Raw genomic sequence first — 20,066 nt, forward strand, 5'->3', positions numbered from 1 at the left:
GCGCCAGTCGCTGAGCGTCTGCGTTCTCTCTTGACCCCACCGTTGCCTGGTGGAGACCTGCTGCCATCTCCCAGCTCACAGATGCGCTCACTGAGGCCGAGGGGCTGGGCAGAGCTGGGGGTCTGACCCTCTCACGAGCGTCGGCGCACTGTGGTCTGGGGGGCCCTGCGGAGGGGCCTCGTGTGCCTAGAGCCTCCGGGTGCTGGCAGGTGGCTGGTGAGGGCCCTGGGGTGACCTATGGTGACTCAGTGGACCTGGGCAGCAGCTCAGAGGGGTGCAGTGAGGTCCCGAGGGTAATTTCATGCTCATGGCAACACTATGAGAGTCTTTCTGCACGCAGGCCCGGGGGGCAGACACGGACACGGAGCTGAGCCCTCTCCTCCCTCCGCCTCAGCCCTCGGCCAGGGCTCCTGCGGCTAGAGTCATGGGGGCCTGGGGGCCCCTAGTTGTTGTTTCCAAGGAAACGTACGTGTGAGCTAGACCAGAGGGGCGACGAGGAGGGGAGAAGTTACTGCGGAGCATGTGCAGGCGTGGGCTGCCCTCTGGGCAGATGGCAGGGCTAGTGCTGGCCCGGAAGGGCACCTGAGACCCCCATTCTACCTGGAGGGCATCTGGGCTTGGCCTACAGCTGCTTTTCTCTGCCAGCCGGGGACAGGGCATCCTGCTCACCTGTCACCCTGAGAAGGCTGATCAAGTGACACACTAACCAGACGCCACCCAAGCCCAGTTTCCCTGCCTCATCCTCCCGGCTCCAGGCTGTTTGCCCAAGGACAGTGGGGTGTGGGGGCTGCTTGCCAGGGGCCCGGGGGCACTGTACGCCCCTCACCACACTGACCCCAGAGGTGGAAAGCCAGGCAGTGTGTTCAGAGGCACAGCTGCCAACTGGGTCCCAGGGCCCCAGGCACAGGCTGGGGGTGGGACGGGAGTGTCCCCTGAGGACACAGCCAGCATGCTGCATTCTTTCCTCCTAACAGTCTGCTCAGAGCTGCCTGGACGCCTGCCCTCAGGGGAGGCATTTTCTCTGCATCAGCTGTTTGCTGGGCCCTCTGCTCCGCCTGCCCCCTGAACTTCCGGTCCTGCCTGCAGAGCCCCGGGGGCCTGGCACTGCCCACGTGGGCTGTCTGCTCTGCTAACAGAGGGTGGCCCAGGGGGCCAGGGCGCTGTCCTTCTTGCCCCAGCGGGTCCCCAGGGGCAGATGCCAGGCCTGTCGGTTGCTTTCCTTCTCTGCCCCTGGAAGAGGGGCCTGCCGCTTTCTGCTCAAGCCCCAGGGTGGTCGAGCCAGCGCCTCTGTCGTCCCGGGGCAGATGGTTGAACGGGTGTCTGTGCTCAGCAGTGCTCGCACAGCCTGTGTCATGCCTGCTGCTGCCGTGCCCGGAAAGAGCCAGACAGGGTCAGCTCCCGTGGGCTGGAGCATCTCCCCATCTGTGCGGCAGGGTGGCTGCTCCCCCATCCCAGGTGTGTGTGGCTCTCAGCCTCCTGCCTGCACCCCTCCCCTCCACCTGGCTGGCAGAAGAGGGCCCCGGGTGGGGGCAGGGCTCAGGGATCACATGACACTGCAGGGCTGGGCCAGCTGCTGGGCCGCCAGCCGAGGCCCAGGGCTCACTGAGGACCAGCGGGGGTGGCCGAGGCCACCTGGCCCCAGCCCCTCCTGTGAGTGGGGACACACTTCCGTCCAGCAGGCACTGATGGAACCCGGGTAGGAGCAGGTGCTGTGCTGGGCCCCTGGGGTTCAAGTCCAGCGTCCTGTGGCAGGAGGGTCCTGTGTGAGACCTGTGCTGCCGGTGACGTGGGCGCTCAGGAAGCTGTCTGCCTCCCAGCTGGTCCAGATGTGGCTAAAATCCCCAGGAGAGGGAGAGACCCTCCCAGCTGAGCTGCTGGCCATTGCAGGAGGCAGTCTCGGACCCCTGAGGAGACCAGGGTGGTCAGGGCCCTGGGTGCTGTGGCGTCTGAAGCTTGTCCCTTCGAAGGGGGGTGACGTGCTAGACAGGAAAAGGAGAGGGAGCATCTGTCTCAGTTTTCCTGTCCACGGAAGGGCCGGACCTCCCCGGGCGTGGGCTGCCTGGCGGGTGTGGGTGTGCCCGCGGGTTCCCCGCTAGCTTCCAAGAAACAGGGCCGCTCTCCCTCAGAGGAGGCGGAGGGCCAGGAGCCCAGGGGCATGTCTGCGGCCTTCCAGTTGGTATGAAGCCCAGAGTGGGAGGACGACCTCGGGTCAGAGGAAGTGGATTCTGAGGGGGGTGCAGCCCGCAGTGTGCCGGGCACCTGGCCCCTGCCCGGGCTGTAGGGCAGGGTCTGGCAGCGCGGCCCAGGCTGAGTCAGCACTTTCTCTGAGCTCCAGGCGCACCCTGGTTGGGCGCTGACTGCATCTGCCACGGGACCCTGTACCTCCCAGCTCCTCCCTAAAGCCTCAGAGGTTGTATCTTTACGCCCAGGCTCCCCTCCCCACGGCAAGCTCACCCCTTCCCTGGACAGTGCAGGCGGGAGGGGGAGCTGTGAGCCTGGGGCGGCTGTGGCTAAGTGGCCCGGCTTTGGCTGGCCCCGATGATGTGGCCCCCTGGCCACCCCGCCTGACCGGGGGTGTCTTTGTCTCCTAAAACAAGGACCTTTCCTTTCTGCCCGGGGATCTGGACAGCAGCCAGATGACCCCGTCCTGTCCCAGCCAGGGCCCCAAGGGCTTGGGGTTCTGTGGAACCCAGCGTCTGCCCGGATACCGACACTGTCACCGTTCACACGCACCCCCTCACGTGATGACGGATGGGAACTGGGAACTCCTCTGTTGCCCAAGCAAGCACAAGGCATGAATGAGCAGAAGGGGAAGGAAGTGGCCTTGGATGTGGCCGTCGGGGATGCCCCAGACCCGTGATGCTGACTCCAGGGCTGGGCCAGGAGGAGCTGCCCACTGCTGCTGGCTCAGCAGAGGCCCCGGCCGGGCAGAGGAGGATGAGTGTGAGGGTGGCCCTGGGGAGGTGCCTTCTCAGGGCTGGAGCTGCCCAGAGACAGTTGGCTTTGCCCGAGCCTCAGGGTCCCAGCTGCATCATTTACCTGAGGTGCACAACCTTCGGCCAGTTGCTCTGCTCGGCCTCCATTTACCCACCTGTGAAATGGCTGAATAACAGTACCCATCTTGGAGGGGCCGGCTTGAGGAGAGGGCCAGTCCTGGGCAGGAGCAGGTCGTGGGGGGCCTGGAAGCCCTGTGGGCCCATCGTGTCCACAGCCCGGGTGGCGGTGGCCGGGTGGGGAGGGCAGTGCTGGGGCAGCAGCCTTCTGCCCTGAGGTTAAGCCTGAGCCCTCGCGCTATCGTCTGCTTTCAGCCCAGGCCAGAGGTCTATGCGGAAGGCCGCCGGGGTGTCCCCCTGCAGCAGGCCCCTGACAAACCCTGGCTGCCGGGCACTGTCTTTGCAGAGCTCCACACAGGAGATCGGCGAGGAGCTGATCAACGGGGTCGTCTACTCCATCTCCCTGCGCAGGGTGCAGCTGCACCACGGTGCCACCAAGGGCCAGCGCTGGCTCGGGGTAAGTGTGGCTTGGGTGCCATTCGAGCCCAGGACCCAGGTACCACCCTGGCGGCTCTGCTGGGCCCCTTCCCCGGGCTTTGCCGCTTGAGGCCCCACGGTGCTTTCCCCAAAGGAATCTGGGCCCTCACTCCCCCAGTCCCCAGGGTGCAGCCCAGGCTTGGCCAGCTGTAAAGGCACCGTTGCCATATGTCCACGATAATCAGAAAAGACACTTCCGCGCAGTTCTCACTTCACGACAGGCCGTGAATGTTTTCATGTAGTGCTACAGGTTTTGTTGTCGTAACTCCGGTCCCCAGGTGTACGTGCAGCCATCACCCTGACCGCCCCCACGCCTTCTCCCAGCCTCACACGTCATCTCTCATAGTAGGGCCATCTTTACCCAGAAAGAGCGGGACACAAGCTATCACACGCCCTTCTTTGCAACTTGCCATCCCACAGAGCAGAGCCCCGGGGCCCTCCCGGGTCGGGAGCTGGGGCCTGACTCAGCTGCGTGACATTCCAGAGGGAAGCCAGTTACCTCTGCAGCTCCGTCCCCTCTGCTGTGGGGCCAGGATGTGATCCTTTCTGAGGCCATTTCAACAGTGCTGCGGGGAACGTCCTGTGCCTCCCACCCCCGAATAAGCCTCTGTTTCCTAATCTCTAGAAGGGGGATGTTCTGTTAGGACGCGCTCACATAACGCTCTGGCTACGGGGCAGCACTGTCATTACTCAGCCAACAGACTGCCCTTAGGTACTAGTAATTCAGTCATTCCCACACCTCTAATTCTACTTCCAAAGCTTCTCCACCAGAGGCACTCACGTCCCGCCTCTTCCCACAAGCCCGTCAGGCTAGGGGGTGGGCCTGAGTTCCAGCCTCCAGCCCTCCTGGAGATGCGTGGTGCTGCCGCCCACTGTACGTCCCCCTCTGTCCCACCCAGTATGAGAACGAGTCGGCCCTGAACCTTTACGAGACCTGCAAGGTGCGGACCGTGAAGGCAGGCACGCTGGAGAAGCTGGTGGAGCACCTGGTGCCCGCCTTCCAGGGCAGCGACCTCTCCTACGTCACCATCTTCCTGTGCACCTACAGAGCCTTCACCACCACCCAACAGGTGCTGGACCTGCTGTTCAAAAGGTGAGCACCCGTCCCTGCACGGCACAGCAGCGACTCTGCCACCCCCGGCAGTGGGTCTTGGGAATACCGTGTCACCTCTCTGAGCCTCAGCTCTCCCTGGGAGAACTGGGTGCCGGGAGGACCCACCTCCCAGAGCTGCTGTAAGGACTGGGTGGGGTGACCCGCGGAAAGTGCTTCCGCCACACCTGGCCCTGGGGAGGCTGCCTGGGGCCCGGTGGCTCATGTTCCGATGTTCTACTCCCCCGCGAGGAAGCTCTCTGCCCCTGGTCTCGCCCACGGTGTGTGGCCTCGGCAAAGCCGTTTGCCCATTTGTAAAGAGGGTCACAGATTCCATCTGGGGCTGTCCAGGGAGCTCGAGAGCCATGATACCTGGGAAGGGGCTGGGTGGGGCTCATTCATTCGGTAAATATACGTAAAGTGCCTACTATGCGCGGGCACTTTTCTAGGCCCTTAGTACAATTTGATGAAAAAAGAAAAATTGCTGCCCTCCTGGGCTTCCACTCCAGCTGGAGAGCCAGGCAGTAACACTAGACGTCGTAAGCAGGTACGGTAGATGTGACGCCCTCACGGCCTCCTCTAGATACGGATGCATCCTCCCTTATTCCCACGAGGACGGCGGACCCCAGGACCAACTGAAAAAGTGAGTGGGTGTTGAGTCAGCCCGGCGGGGGGGGCTCCTGTCTCCGTGGTGGGGGCGTCCGGGGCAGGGCTGGGCAGAGCCCCGACCCCCACGAGGCTTGTGGTTCCCACTAGAGGGCTGTCTGGGTTTTGCCTTCAGGAAGAAAGAAAACAGAGAGCCGGGGACGGGGTCCCAGCCACCCTGGGGAGCAGAGGGGAGGCTGAGACTCCAGCGCACGGTGGTCCCGTCCCAGCTGGGCTTGCCAACTGCCCTGAGCCAGGGGGCCCAGGACAGGAGGGGTGAGCAGCCCGCTCACGTGCTGCCCCGCTCCTCAGTAGCTCAGCTGGTGCTCACGGGGAGTCCGTGAGAGCTCAGGGACAGGTCGCAGGCCACCGTGTGGGAAAGTATTAGTAACAGCAGCAGGAAGACAGCACCCGCACGCACTCACAGAGAAGGCAGCATGTCAGCTCTCGGCTGCAGGCTGAGGTGCCCCCAGGGGCCTGCGAATGCTGGGCAGGAGGACAGATCCCTCGTGGAGTTTACATTCGAGTAGGGAGGGCCCCGGGAGACAGGAAGAGGAGTGTGTCGCCTTCTGGGAAGAAGGGGACAGGTGGTCATAACACTGACCGAGGGCTCCCTCTGACAAGGCTCTTTGCAGCCCCTGCCTGGACAGCCAAGGGGGCTTGGGCTGGGTGGGGGGGCTCCCAATGGAGCCATGGGCGGGCCGGGGAAGGGGAGGCCAGGCCTCTGACTGGTACTGCCACCTGCCCCCAGTGCCATTTCCTCCATCCTGGGCACCTGGCTGGACCAGTACTCGGAAGATTTCTGTCAGCCCCCAGACTTCCCCTGCCTCAAGCAGCTAGTGGCCTACGTGCAGCTCAACATGCCCGGCTCAGACCTGGAGCGCCGCGCCCACCTCCTCCTGGCCCAGCTGGAGCGCTCGGAACCCCTCGAGGCAGAGCCTGAGGGTGAGGACGGGGGTCGGTGCTGGCCACACGGCGACCTGGGCAGGAGCACAGAGGATCCCAGGGCACCCAGGCCCTGGGCCCCAGCTGGGAGGGCATCCTGGTGTGGGCTCAGGCTGGTGGCTTCTCCGGAAGGTGGGGGTGTTCTGTGTGTCTGGAAAGGCTGTCATGCCAGCAACCTTTTCTCCTGCAGCCCTTTCACCAGCTCCAGTGCCAGCTCTAAAACCAGCTCTGGAGCTAGAGCCGGCTCCAGTGCCAGCTCCACCACCGAGTCCCGTGCCAGCACCAGAGCTAGAGCCAGCGCCAGCCCCAGAGCTAGAGCCAGCGCCAGCTCCAGAGCTAGAGCCAGCGCCAGCCCCAGAGCTAGAGCCAGCGCCAGCCCCAGAGCTAGAGCCAGCGCCAGCCCCAGAGCTAGAGCCAGCGCCAGCTCCAGAGCGGGAAGCAGCTCCAGCGCCAGAGCTGGAGGCAGCGCCAGCACCACCTCTCGAGCTAGAGCCAGTTCTGGTGTCAGCGCTCGTGCCAGCCCCAGAGCTGGAGCCGGCTCTGTCACAGACTCTCGAGCTAGAGCCAGTTCCAACGCCAGCTCCACCATCAGAGCCTTCCTGGCCGTCACCTGTGCTTGCAGAGAACGGGCTGAGTGAGGAGAAGCCTCACCTCCTGGTGTTCCCTCCCGACCTGGTGGCCGAGCAGTTTACGCTGATGGACGCGGTGAGCAGCTCAGCGTGGCAGGGCAGGGCCTTCCTCTGGGCATCTGCTGCCCTCACCTGCCATTCCCTGGTCCAGAACCAGCGTTCTGGTTCAAATCCCAGCCCCGCCATTACAAACCAAGTGACACGGGCAAGTTTCTTAACCCCGCAGGGCTCAAGCCACATCCTCAGCTACCCAAGCACTGCCCAGCCCTCTGCAGCAGGGCCGGTGACACTTCCCCTCTTCCCCAGGAGCTGTTCAAGAAGGTGGTGCCCTACCACTGCCTGGGCTCCATCTGGTCCCAACGGGACAAGAAGGGCAAGGAGCACCTGGCACCCACCATCCGTGCCACCGTCACCCAGTTCAACAATGTGGCCAACTGCGTCATCACTACCTGTCTCGGGGACCGGAGCATGAAGGCCCCAGACAGGGCCAGGGTGGTGGAGCACTGGATCGAGGTGGCCAGGGTACGCTGCAGGAGGGGCCCAGGGACCCCCATCTGCCCTCAGGATGTCTCTGGCCCACGCCCCGCGCAGGCCCCAGCCTCTCCTATCCAGGCCACGCTGGCCTCGACTCTCCTCCCACTGCCGGGATCCTCACTTCCCCCTCATGCTCTCCCCTCGGGTTGCGACAAAATCCTCCCCTCTGTGTTGCCCTTGCGTCCCGAGCATGTCCCGGGGGGCTCCCAGGGCACCTGTCTGGAGGGGGCCTGGCCAAGGGGACCGAAGCTGGCTCTCTCGCCTGCCCAGGAATGCCGTGTCCTCAAGAACTTCTCGTCCCTCCACGCCGTCCTCTCCGCCCTGCAGAGCAACTCCATCCACCGCCTGAAGAAGACGTGGGAGGAGGTTTCCAGGTGGGCACAGCTCTCACTGCGGGGGCTTCAGGGGCACCAGGGGCCTCCCACAGGGAGCCTGCGGCCTTCAGGAGGCCACGAGCCCCGAGGGCAGGGACCCTCCATCGCCTGGGTCAGCAGCCCTGCCCCAGGGTGCAGCGTCCTCATCTCAGACTCGGGTCGAGCCATGTCAGAGACTTTCTGGTATTGACATTGTAGCCACAGGGCTCTGTGCCCACCGGGGAACTGGGGGAAACAGCCCCTCGGCGGAGGTGGGAACGGGGGCCCCGCTGTGCCAACGTGAAGGCCCCTCCCTAGGCCCGTGGAGCCTGTTGGAAACCACTCATCCGGGCAGTTCTAGATCTGTAAGTTCTAAAATAAAATAGGTTTGCACCCGAATCCCTCCCCCCATTCCCAAGTTTCTCCTTCCTTTGCCCTTCCTACAGGGACAGCTTCCGGATCTTTCAAAAGCTGTCAGAGATTTTCTCAGATGACAACAACTACTCGCTGAGCAGAGAGCTACTCATCAAGGTGGGGACGAGGGAGGAGCATGAGCATCTCACCCAAAGTTTCTCTGGAAAATTCCAGGCCCTTCTCCTCTGGATGCAGGGCAGGGGGCATCTGTTTGCCCGTGGGCAGGTGGGGGCACAGAGGCCTCGTGTGGCAGGTGCTGACAGGCCCGAGGTCAGGGGTGTGCAGGGGTGAGGACTGAGGGGAGGAGGGCCTTGCTGACCTCGTCCTCACCCCTGGCAGGAGGGGACCTCCAAGTTTGCCACCCTGGAGATGAACCCCAAGAGAGCCCAGAAGCGGCCGAAGGAGACGGTGAGTGTGCCTGAGGTGAGGCCCCAGCCCTTTCCTCCCTGCCACCATGCCTGGCACGCCCCACGAGGACCCTGGCAGGACTTCCCTGACCAGCTGGTGTCCTGAGGGGATGAGCTGCAGCCACCAGAGCAGGGGACGGGAGCAGGCTCAGGGTGGGGCTGGGTGGGGCCCCGTGGCCATCTAAACAGAGCCAGGCTGGGAGACGGCTAGAGGGAGTCTGGGGTCCATGCCGGCCAGGACGGGGCCTTGGGGAGGGGGCCCCCAGGCTGCTCCAAGTAAGGGGTGGGGGCTGTGGTCTGAGGCCGGGAAGCCTCCAAGGGACGGGCCTTGGAACTTACTTGTCACCCCCGACCCGACGCTGCAGGGAGCCATCCAGGGCACCGTCCCCTACCTGGGCACGTTCCTCACTGACCTGGTGATGCTGGACACTGCCATGAAGGACTATCTGTATGTGAGTGAGCCCGCGGCCCGGGCACAGCAGGGCCTGGGTGGTGACACCCCAGAGCTGCCTGAGCACGGAGCTGCAGGAGGGTTTGGCCACGCTGGACACGGGCGGGAAGGTGGTGCGGTGGTGAGGGCAAGCAGTCCCTCCACTGTCCTCAGAGAGGGTTTGGCAAGAAGCCCCCTGAGCCTCTGGCCCAGGCCCCGCCCCAGTCCGGTCCGTGTGCGCCCTGCCCCCTGGTGGGCGCTCCTGATAGTGCAGCGTGAGCGGGGAGGCCGTACCGGTCTTGGGGGCACTTTCTGATGGAGGCTGTCTGCCTTGCAGGGGAGACTGATCAACTTCGAGAAGAGGAGGAAGGTGAGCAGCTGCAGCCCTCGCTGGGGAAGGGGTGGGAGTCAGACCCACCTGGGCAGGACCCTCGGCGCCATCCCCCTTCCTCTTAGGTTTATGGGGCCATTTGGACAGGAGAGAAGGGGAGTCCCCTTCCACAGGAGACTGGAATCCAGGACTCCTTCCCGGAGAGTGGCTGTTGGAACCCAGCTCTAAGAACTGGGAGGCCCAGATGGGAGCAGGGAGGGGAGGGGACCCCGAGAGCAAAGACCCTGAGACTGGCCCCTGCCCAGGCCCGGTCACCAACCTGTCCTCCTCTTCTGGCCCCAGGAATTCGAAGTGATCGCCCAGATCAAGCTGCTGCAGTCGGCCTGCAACAACTACAGCATCGCGCCCGAGGAGCACTTTCGGGCCTGGTTCCGGGCCATGGAGCGGCTCAGCGAGACTGAGAGGTGAGGCCGGGGCAGGAACCAGGGACGGCAAGGACAGACACTCCCTGGAGCCAGCTCCAGAGAGCCTGTGGCCGTGGCTTCTGGGTAGTGTCGGCCCCTGTGCCCGAGGTCGGCCAGGGCGCCCAGCCGCCAGCTTCTGGGCAGGTGCTGGGAGGAGACTGAGTGAGGCCCCTGTAGACACAGCTGCCCTCTGCCTGCAGTTACAACCTGTCGTGTGAGCTGGAGCCCCCCTCCGAGTCGGCCAGCAACACCCTCAAGACCAAGAAGAACGTGGCCATCGTCAAGCGGTGGAGCGAGTAAGCGCCCGGACGGGCAGGAGCTGTGGGGCTGATGGTGGGCTTGGGGGTCAGGCTGGCGCTGGGACCCCACCCGGCTGCTGCCCGGCTCTGTGATGGGGGCGAGTCCCCCCACCTCTCTGGGCCTTGGTTTCTTCCTCTGTGAACTGGGTGATACTGAATGATCTGTCACGCAGCCGGGGCGTGCAGGGTACTGGTGACTGACCAAGCCCTTAGCACAGTGCCTTAGGTGCAGGGTGTGCAGTTGGGTGTCCTAGCGGAGGCCCCCAAGTAAGCAGGCCCTCCCTCCAGCCGCCAGGCCCCCAGCACGGAGCTCAGTACCAGCGGCAGCTCCCACTCCAAGTCCTGTGACCAGCTCAGGTGCGGCCCCTACCTCAGCAGCGGGGACTTTGCGGATGCGCTCAGCGTGCACTCCGCCGGCTCCTCCAGCTCCGACGTGGAGGAGATCAACATGAGCTTTGTCCCGGAGTCCCCCGATGGCCAGGAAAAGAAGGTGACTGCCGCCCTTCTGCCCAACACCCTTCCCCGCCCCTCCACCCCGGTGCCAGCTGCCCACTGTGCACCCACACAAGGGCCAAGCAGCCCCGGCTCCTGAGCACAGCTGCTAGGAACCCCCGAGCCGGCCGCCCGTGTCAGGTGCCCTGTGGGGTCCAGGCTCCTGCTGACTTGCCGAACCCCACAGTTCTGGGAGTCAGCGTCCCAGTCATCCCCGGAGACCTCGGGCATCAGCTCTGCCTCCAGCAGCACCTCGTCCTCTTCGGCCTCCACCACGCCTGTGGCCAGCACACGCACCCACAAGCGCTCCGTCTCAGGGGTCTGCGGCCACGGCGCCTCACTGCCGCTCTACAACCAGCAGGTGGGCGACTGCTGCATCATCCGCGTCAGCCTGGACGTGGACAACGGCAACATGTACAAGAGCATCCTGGTGAGCCGGCCGTGTTGAACACTGTTGAATGCCGTGTGTCGTCCCTGCCCTCCTAGGGTCACCTTCTAGGGGTGGGAAGGACAGATGTCAGGCAGATACAGAGATGAAGGAGATAGCGGTGGGCCCCAAGGGCTGGCCTGTGGGGAGGGAGGGAGCAGCCAGGCAGCGCACCAGGCGGTGGAGGAGCAATGGCATGATGTCAGGGACACGTCTGGGTTCTGGGCTGTGGGCCCCGTGAGCACCATAAGGACCTTGACCTTCTCGTGGAGGGAGACAGAAGCTGCTGCAGGGTGGAGCAGAGGCGGGCAGCAAGTGACGCTGGCTTGTCTTTGGGGGGTGGGCTGGTGCCAGAGATGCAGAGAGACTGCTTGGGAGGCTTCTGGGGCAGTCCCAGCCAGGAGAGTGGTGGCTGCAGCAGGCTGGAGGGGACCAGTAGTGTCAGTCTGGACAGGATTGGAGATGGAGCCGATGGGAATTACAGAATGGGCATGGGTGTTGGGGGGCTCTCCCTGTTCTCCGGGGCTCCTGCTGCAGACAGGTCCCCACACACGCTGGGTCAGGTGCCCCATCACACGCCCACCCTGTTCTGAGCCTCTCCCTGCCAGGAGCTAGCAAGGCTGTCATTAAGCAGCCACCTATATGACCCTGGGTCTAAGTTTCATGTGTGTCTCTGGCCCTCAGGGCCGAGGCAGCCAGGGTTCAGCCTGTGTGACCACCAGTGGGCACCCGGCCACCTCCTCTCTTACCCCCAGGGCATCCCCCAGGCTCACTGGGGCTGTTACCCTGCTCCTGGGGGCAAGCGGCTTCCCAGGATAGCATGGGAGGGGGTAGCAGGCTCTGGTAGGAGCCCCTTGGGAAAGACCCCTCCTCATTACATGGAAGCCTCCCTCAGGGAGCATGGGAAGGTGACAAGCCCTCCCTGGACCCAGCACCTGGCCAGAGGCTGTGAGCCCCTGTGCTCAGTGCTGAGGGGACTCCAGAGGGTCTTGGCCACTGCACTTGGGGAAGCCACTCCAGGGTCCCTGATGGCCTGTCCCCTGCCCCAATCCAGGTGACCAGCCAAGATAAGGCTCCGGCCGTGATCCGCAAGGCCATGGACAAACACAACCTGGATGAGGATGAGCCAGAGGACTACGAGCTGGTACAGATCATTTCAGAGGATCGGAGTAAGTTGGGGAACCAGACAGGCGGGTGACAGGGCAGGCTGGGCCAGTGCCATGCCCCAGCCCCAGGCCGTGGACCCAGAAAACTCACCCGCAGGGGCAGGTGGGCACTGTGCACAGGGCAGCCCCAGGCTCCCCTGGTGTCTCCTCACTGCCCCCAGCAGCTGCTGGACCTCCCTGCGTGTGCCCTTCCCTGGGCATGAACAAGCAGTTCAAAGCTAACATTAGGCCAGGCACAGTGGCTCATACCTGTAATCCCAGCACTTTGGGAGGCTCAGGTGGGAGGATCGTTTGAGGCCAGGAGTTTGAGACCAGCCTGGGCAACAGAGCAAGACCCCATTTCTACAAAAAAATATTTAAAGTTAGCTAGGTGTGGTGGGGTGCCCTATAGCCCCAGCTATTAGGGAGGTTGAGGTGGGAGGATCAATTGAGCCCAGGAGCTAGGGGCTGCGGTGAGCTTTGATTGCACCACTGCACTCCAGCCTGGGTGACAGATCGAGGTCCTATCTCAAAGAAAAAAAAAAAAAGCTAATGTTAGCAAGGAACAAAGAAAAAAGGCATTGTTGGGGCAAGGTGGCCAATGGCACACAGGAAAGGACATTTTCTGGCTAAGACAGGAAAATATGTGCTTCAGAAAGAATTGCAACTGCCGTGGACTGAGCATCAAATGTTAAAATCCAGGAGTGTCTGACACTGAAACAAAACAGAGACCACCAGGGAGCCAGCCCAGTATTCTAGAGCCAGGGAACGGGAAGATACCAAAGAGCAAGTGCAGGCTCTGCCAAGGGCCCTGGGCTCTTGCGTGAGTCCCTTAAGTCCTCTGTGCCCATTTTCTCATCCCCAAAATGGAGATAAAATAGCCAGTGAGTCAGGCCTGTCCATGTAACAGAGAGAAGCATGTGGTGTAGACACGCACTGTAAAGGTTAACTGTGCTGTCACCATCACTCTGATTTCTTTCCAATGAACTGAGCACCACTCCCAGCCATTAGCACGGACAGTTAGCAGTGACTCCCATGTCCCTCAAGAGTGTATTTTAAATCCTCCTGCAGTGTGTTACACCATCTTGGTTAGGCAAACAAGGTAGGTGCGACCTCCCTCTTACAGAAAAAAAGGACCGAGGCCCAGAGAGGTTAAGGAACAAGAGTAAGGGCCACACGACATTGGCAGGAGCGTGGATCCAGCCCCGCACAGCCCTACGGCAGGCCCTGGGCCAGAGGAGACCCGCGGGAGCCAGGCACCAAGAGCACGTGTGCCTGCCGGTGCCCGGCCCCATGAGGTGTGCAGGCCGGCCTGGAACCCGGCGCAGGAGGCCTGTCCTGGGTAGGGCAGGATGGAGGGGAGGTAGTTTCGGTCCTAGAAAGCCTGTTCCAGCTGGACAGGGTGTGGGCAGGATAGGATGACCCACCGCCAGCTTCAGGCCAGGCTGAGAAGTGTCATCAGGGCCTTGGCAGAGTCTGTCCTCGGGCAGGAGTCATTGAGGGGGGTCCTTGGTGATCCTGGAGTGGGACTGGGGGATCTCAGGGCTGTCCTCACAGGGGCCCTCGGGTGGTGGGGGTGTCTGGTGGGGCCCCCAGGAACACAAGCGACCACCCTCTGCCCCTCCCTCACCAGAGCTGAAGATACCCGAGAACGCCAATGTATTCTATGCCATGAACTCTGCCGCCAACTACGACTTTGTCCTGAAGAAGCGGAACTTCACCAAAGGGGCAAAGGTCAAGCATGGAGCCAGCTCCACCCTCCCCCGCATGAAGCAGAAAGGACTCAAGATTGCCAAGGGCATCTTCTGAGGGCGTCTCCCCGGGCCTGGCTGGCCAGGAGCTAAGAATTGACAGACTACAGTGGCCTAGGCCCGCCGGGCACCTGCCGCCCACCTGCCAGCCCAGGGCACCCCCAGACTCCACTTTCACCCTGAACCTCTCCTGCTGCCGGGATTGATGCCTGCCGCTCGGCAGGCTGACCTGGCCTCCCGTGGACCACTCGCCGCCTTAGGTGCCTTCTGCTCTCTGGAACCAGAGGACTAGCTGACTGTTGCCAAGGAGCGGTGCCAATGGGCATGGTGCCCTGGTACCATGGTACCTGCCCCTGGGCACTGCCTCTGTACACTTCCCTGACACCTTCCCAGGTGCAGGTCACTGCCACCTGTGCCACAGGCACCCCAGAGCACCCACTCACCCACCAGGTCTGAACACTGCAGTTCTCTCCTCGTGCCCACAGGCTCTGGCCTGTGACCTTCGCAGGGGTCCCGGCCCCTCCTCCCACCACTCTAGCCTTTCTGGGCTGCACCAAAGATCCCGTCATCAGGGCCAACTGAGAGTGGGGGAGTCTCGCCCACCACTTGCCCCGCCCTCCCCCGGGAGAGGAGAGAGGAACCCTCTTCATGGACCACACTCTTCACCCAGTGAGTGAGGACAGTCCCAGCGGAGTCCCATCGATGTTGAGTCTCACGCCACTGCAAGTGCCATTCACCGCTGCATCCTGGGCTTTGCAAGACCACACGAGACGGGGGTTGCTGGGGAAGGAGGGTTTGGGGTGGGAAGGTGATTGAATATTTGTATAAAAAGAAAAAAATGTTTACTGATTGGGGAGGGGCAATATTTATTTGTTGTAAATAGCAAATGCTAGACTTGAATATTATATTAAAATCCTGTTTCTACTACAGCCTGGTCATTGTGGTTTTGTTCTTTCATTTCCTGTCATAATTTAAATGACGTAGACTCTCATATTCCATGTTCAAATGAGGAATCCTGCAGGATTGTCGATTTTTCTTATGCAGAAGAAGTAAAAGAGTGCCGGCCACACTTCTCAGGCACACTGAGGGGAACACACAAGTGCACCTTCCACAGAGCAGATGTTCATTTCAGTATCGTTGAACTGGGCAATGCGCTGAGACAGTCCCACGGAACTCCGGGGACGGGAGGTCGGAGATGCTTTCACAGCAACAACCTCTGCTATTTGGGTGTTTTTTAAAGATAACATTTACAACAGAAAATGGCAGAGTAGGAGGCCTCAGGGTTCAGTCTCTCCATGGAATCAACCATTAGGCTGGAAATAAAATGACCAGAATCAACTATTTGGCACTCTGGCACCTGATCAGACACAGCAGAGCCGGGGGCAGTTGATGAAGGGAGACACTGCTGGGCTTCACCTGTTCAGAAACCTCTGACAGTCATGGGCTGACAACAGAGACCACGGAACAGAGACTTCGGTGACTACACACGACAAGGAATACAAATACAAGCCGGGCAAAAGCGGTTTGAGAAAGTCACCATGGGGACAGGAGACTGTACCCTTCCGCAAGCAACACAGGCACTTCCCGAGGAGAGGCCAGCCTGATTTTCGGAGTTGCCACATTGTAATCCCCAGTGTTTGGTTCTCAAAAAATGACAAAGCATGCAAAGAAATAGTAAAGTTGGCTCATTCACAGGAATAAAAGGATTTGACAGAAACTATCTCTGAGGAAGCCCAGACGTTAAAATTACTAGTTAAAGACATTAAATCATCTTTCTTAAATGTGCGCAGTGAGCTAAAGGAAACCATGGAACCAAAGAAAATCAGAATGATGTATGAGCAAATGGGTAATGCAATAAAGAAATGGAAAGTGTAAGAAAGAACCAACTAGAAAATCTGAAGCTGAAAAGTGTAATAACGAATGAAAAATTTACTAGAGAAGTTCACCAGACAGGAACAAGCAGAAGAATCAATGCACTTGAAGATAAGGCAGTTGAAATTATTCCGTCTGAGCAGCAGAAAGAAAAAAGGGTGAAGAAAAATGAGCAGAGCCAGTGGTTCCTGCAGACACCATCAAATGCACCAGCGTTCACTTAATGAGGGTTCAGAGGAGGAGAAGGGCAGAGAGATTATTTGAAGAAATAATGGTCAAAAACTTTCCAAATTTGATGAAAAACATAAATCTACACATCCAAGAAGCTCAATGAATTTCAAACAGGATAAACTCAAAGAGACATGCTGAAATGCATTAGAGCCACATTGTCAAAAGAGAGAAAATCTTTTTTTTGAGACAGAGTGTCACTCTGTTGCCCGGGCTAGAGTGCCATGGCATCAGCCTAGCTCACAGCAACCTCAAACTCCTGGGCTCAAGCAATCCTCCTGCCTCAGCCTCCCGAGTAGCTGGGACTACAGGCATGAGCCACCATACCCGCTAATTTCTCTATTTTTAGCAGAGATAGGCTCTCACTCTTGCTCAGGCTGGTCTCAAACTCCTGACCTTAAGTGATTCTCCCACCTCAGCCTCCCAGCGTGCTAGGATTACAGGCGTGAGCCACCATGCCCAGCCATAAAACAAGTCTTAATAAATTTTAAAAGATTGAAATCATAGTAAGTTGTATTTTTCCAACTACAATGGGATGAAATCAGAAATCAACAGCAGAAGGAAAACTGTAATACTCATGAATATGGGGAAATTAACACACTCTTAACCAATGCATCAGAAAAGAAGTCACAGGGGAAATTAGAAGATACCTTGAGAAAATGAAAACAAAAACACAACATACGAAAATTTACCTGCATACAGTGAAATCAAGAGCAGTCTGGGAGATTCATAGCTGCGAACACCTGCGTCAAAAAAGCAGAAAGATCTCAAATTAACAACCTAACTGTACAATTTAAGGAACTAGAAAAAGAGCAAACTGAATCCAAAGCTAACTGAAGGAAGGAAATAATAAAGATTATAGCAGAGATAAGCAACACAGAGAGCAGAAAGCAATAGAGAAAGTCAGCAAAACAAAAGTGGGTTCTTGGAAAAGATCAACAAAACTGACAAACCTCTAGCCAGACTAAGAAAAAAGAGACTCGTTACTAAAATTTGAAATGAAAGTGAGAACATTTCTACCAACTTCACAATTAAAAAGGGTTATGAGAATACCACACACTGTTGCATGCCACAACGTACAATGGAATATTACTCGGCCATGAAAAGGCATGGGTGCTGATACATGCTACAATATGCACGAACCCTGAAAATGTTTAATTCCGCCTATAAGAAACATCTTGAACAGGAAAATTCATGGAAACAGAAAGTAGACTAGAGGTTACCAACGGCCACAAAAATGAGTTATAGTTTAATGGGTACAGAGTTTGGGGTGATGAAAAAGTTTTGGAAATAGACAATGGTGATGGTTGCACAACAGTGAATGGAATTAACGCCACTTAATTCTACTCTTAAAAATAGTTAAATTAGCATAAGTTATATATATTTTACCACAATTTTTTAAAAATAACACTTGCAAGGACTGTTTCCTGACCCGGGTTGGTGGCCGCCTTTCTGCAGCTTTGGAGGAAGGGGAACAATTTCTGCTAGTCTTGCTGGGGTTTCTTTTGACCACCAATGAGGGACTTGGCAGATTTCAAGCTCAGACTCTGACACTCAATCAGCACTAAGGGAACAGATAAATGTACAGCGTGGAGAGGACAAGGCCAGAGGAAGAGGATTAGCCAGTGGAGAGGCAGGAATCTGCCCCTCCAACCCTTCTCGGGGCCGAGGCCGGCCTTTCCCCTTAGGCTGGAATCCGAGAACCCCTGCTCCTGACCCCATACCTCCTTCTCCTGCTTGCCCCTGCTGTGATGCAGCGTTTAAGGCTAAGTGGGCCTCATTCCATCAGCGATCCTGCCGCCTGTGAACCGGGACTTCCAGCATCCCTGCCACCCTTTGTATGGTTGATTTCACCCAGAAGTGCCCCCAAAGCCTCCCACCCCTCTGCTGGGAGCATCGTGGCCCCTTATCCTGGCCTCCTGAATGCTGGTGAGTGCTGATTTGCTGGGATAAGGGTGCAGAGTCCTGCCAGCAAAAGACCCCCCCAATCTCCCTTGATGGCCATGGTGAAGCCTGGGGCTGTGTGGGTCTGAGGTCCCCTGTCTCGGGAGATCACCAGCTTACGGGGGCGTTTTAGTACCAACTTGTCCTAGAAGGGTAGCTGGGCCCCGAGCCCCTGGGGCTTGCAGCCCCTGGGGTGAGTGTGTTCTCAGCCCACAGCCTGGGCTTTGGTTCTGTCCCAGTGGGGAGTTAGAGCAGCATGGGGGCAGATGAGGAGGCCACCAAAAGTGACGGTCCACAGGCACTCAAGGCCACAGCCTTGCCAGCAAAGTGCTGAGGCGCGTCCTGCCTGGGTGGCAAACACCCAGTGCCCCGAGGTCACCCAGTGCCCTTCCGGGCTGCCCCGGACGGAGAGCTCCAGGGTCAGCGCCTGGCTGTGGGAGCCCGGACAACCTCCAGCCTCCCCTCATGAGTTCTCCCGACTTCATCCGCTGGACACGGTCTGTAAAGGCAAGAGCCAGGTGGATTCCAGAGCGATTGTGAGTTGTCCCCTCTGCCCTGAGCGCTGCAGGTGTCACCCAGACACACAACAGGGCTCACCTCTGCCAGGGAGGCTGTTTTAGTCCATTTTCTGTTGCTTATAACAGAATACACCTGAACTGGGTAATTTGTAAAGAAAAGGAATTTATTTCTTACAGTCGTGGAGGTGGAGAAGTCCAGGGCCGGGGGGCCACATCTGGTGGGGTCTTCTTGCTGCTGGGGACTCCCTGCAGCGTCATAGGGCACCCCGTGGCCAGGGGCTGAGCGTGCGGGTGTGCTGCTCAGCCCTCTCCACCTCTTCTAGAGCCACCAGTTCCCTCCCAAGATAGCCCGTGACTCCATTGGCCCATCAGTCCATTAATCCAAGAGTGGATTCATCCATTCCTGGGGCAGAGCCCTCGCCATCCCGTCCCCTCTTAAAGGCCCCACCTCTCAACACTGCCGAGTTGGGAGGTGAAGTTCAACAGGAGTGTTGGGTGGGGTATGTTCTAACCACAGCAGGATCTTTTGGGTCTCCGCCAGAGGCTGAGCACGCGCTTGGACACCTGCAGCCCATCCCTGCGGACACGGCCCAGCCATCCAGGGACGTGACTTTCTGAATGGCAGGTAGGCACGACTGTGCTTTCCCCCAGCATGGAGAATGCCCGTTCCCGGGGCTGGCCCGGGGGCCGGGAGGGAAACCCGGGTTTCTCCCGCAGCGCTGGGAGGCTCCTGAGAGCGGCCCCAGCAGACGGAAACACTTTATAAGCCTTGCGGGTCCCAGGGCAGCAGAGGAAGGGACATATTATGGCATCCTTGGGGTTCCATTGCCCAAGACAACAGGGACAGTCACAGGAGAGGGCCCGTTGCAGGGAGGCCATGGCTCAGTCTTTGGCAGGGAGCCCCCTCTTCACACCTGAGACCCTTCGACCAAACCAGGAAGCCCGGGGTGGCCAAAGTGGTCACAGGCCGGCCAGGGCGTCCCCTGCTCCTCGGGGCACAGGGTCTGGCCCGGTTCCCCTCTGCTGTGGAGTGGCAGAGAGCGTGGCCCCCTGGCCCTCTGGGTGCTGCTGTCCCCACCCTACAGCCCGGGTTGAGCTGCTCAGGACCCTGGAATCTTCCCCCATCTCTGGGCGCCCCACCCCACAGGGGCCGTTTAGAAGGTGAGTGAGGAGCGGAGAAGAGGCCCTGGATGTTGCTCTGAGCAGGGGCTTTGGAGTCACAGACCTAGGTTGGAATCCTTGCTCCGGGTGACCTTGGGAACGTGACACCCTCTCAGCGCCTCATCTCTCTGCAAATATCCATAAATGTCTAAAATGGATGTTCATAGTGCCCACCCCACTGGCCCCGGTCAGGTCAGGCTGGTGCAGTCTGGCGACAGCCCTGACTCTGACCTCTGCCACCCCAACTCTGCCAGAGCTGTTGGGCACCACCCAGGGGCCCACTGCCCAGCGGGGGCCCAGGACCCAGCACCCTGCACCCTGGGCGTCTGGTGTCTCTGACCTGGCATGATGCGTTATTCTCTGTCTGACTCGATCCAGCGGGAGGAGCGGACTCTGTTTCTCTTCCCAGCTGGGTCCCCAGACCCCAGCCGGAACACAGGCGCCACTCCCTGCACCC

At 59.8% G+C, this 20,066-nt stretch overlaps 1 protein-coding gene across 5 annotated transcripts in view; it reads left to right on the forward strand.

The window, feature by feature from the left end:
• Positions 1-14,815, forward strand: part of RALGDS (ral guanine nucleotide dissociation stimulator) — a 43,178-nt gene extending 28,363 nt beyond the window's left edge. For 3 of the 5 annotated variants that reach the window (XM_045563662.1, XM_045563664.1, XM_045563660.1), the window contains exons 2-18: positions 3,400-3,510; positions 4,430-4,623; positions 5,168-5,263; positions 6,017-6,210; positions 6,401-6,915; positions 7,146-7,361; positions 7,644-7,747; positions 8,173-8,257; positions 8,480-8,548; positions 8,913-8,999; positions 9,315-9,347; positions 9,651-9,772; positions 9,973-10,068; positions 10,360-10,561; positions 10,751-10,993; positions 12,045-12,159; positions 13,769-14,815. In XM_045563662.1, coding sequence (XP_045419618.1) covers positions 3,400-3,510; positions 4,430-4,623; positions 5,168-5,263; positions 6,017-6,210; positions 6,401-6,915; positions 7,146-7,361; positions 7,644-7,747; positions 8,173-8,257; positions 8,480-8,548; positions 8,913-8,999; positions 9,315-9,347; positions 9,651-9,772; positions 9,973-10,068; positions 10,360-10,561; positions 10,751-10,993; positions 12,045-12,159; positions 13,769-13,944 — 2,658 coding nt within the window. In that variant the 3' untranslated portion in view covers positions 13,945-14,815. The remainder of the gene's footprint in view (positions 1-3,399; positions 3,511-4,429; positions 4,624-5,167; positions 5,264-6,016; positions 6,211-6,400; positions 6,916-7,145; positions 7,362-7,643; positions 7,748-8,172; positions 8,258-8,479; positions 8,549-8,912; positions 9,000-9,314; positions 9,348-9,650; positions 9,773-9,972; positions 10,069-10,359; positions 10,562-10,750; positions 10,994-12,044; positions 12,160-13,768) is intronic. The other 2 variants (XM_045563663.1, XM_045563661.1) reach the window with 1 other exon arrangement.
• Positions 14,816-20,066: the final 5,251 nt, after the last annotated feature.

Source organism: Lemur catta, chromosome 10 (genome assembly GCF_020740605.2).
Source record: "Lemur catta isolate mLemCat1 chromosome 10, mLemCat1.pri, whole genome shotgun sequence".
In the NCBI taxonomy this organism is placed as follows: Eukaryota; Metazoa; Chordata; class Mammalia; order Primates; family Lemuridae; genus Lemur; species Lemur catta.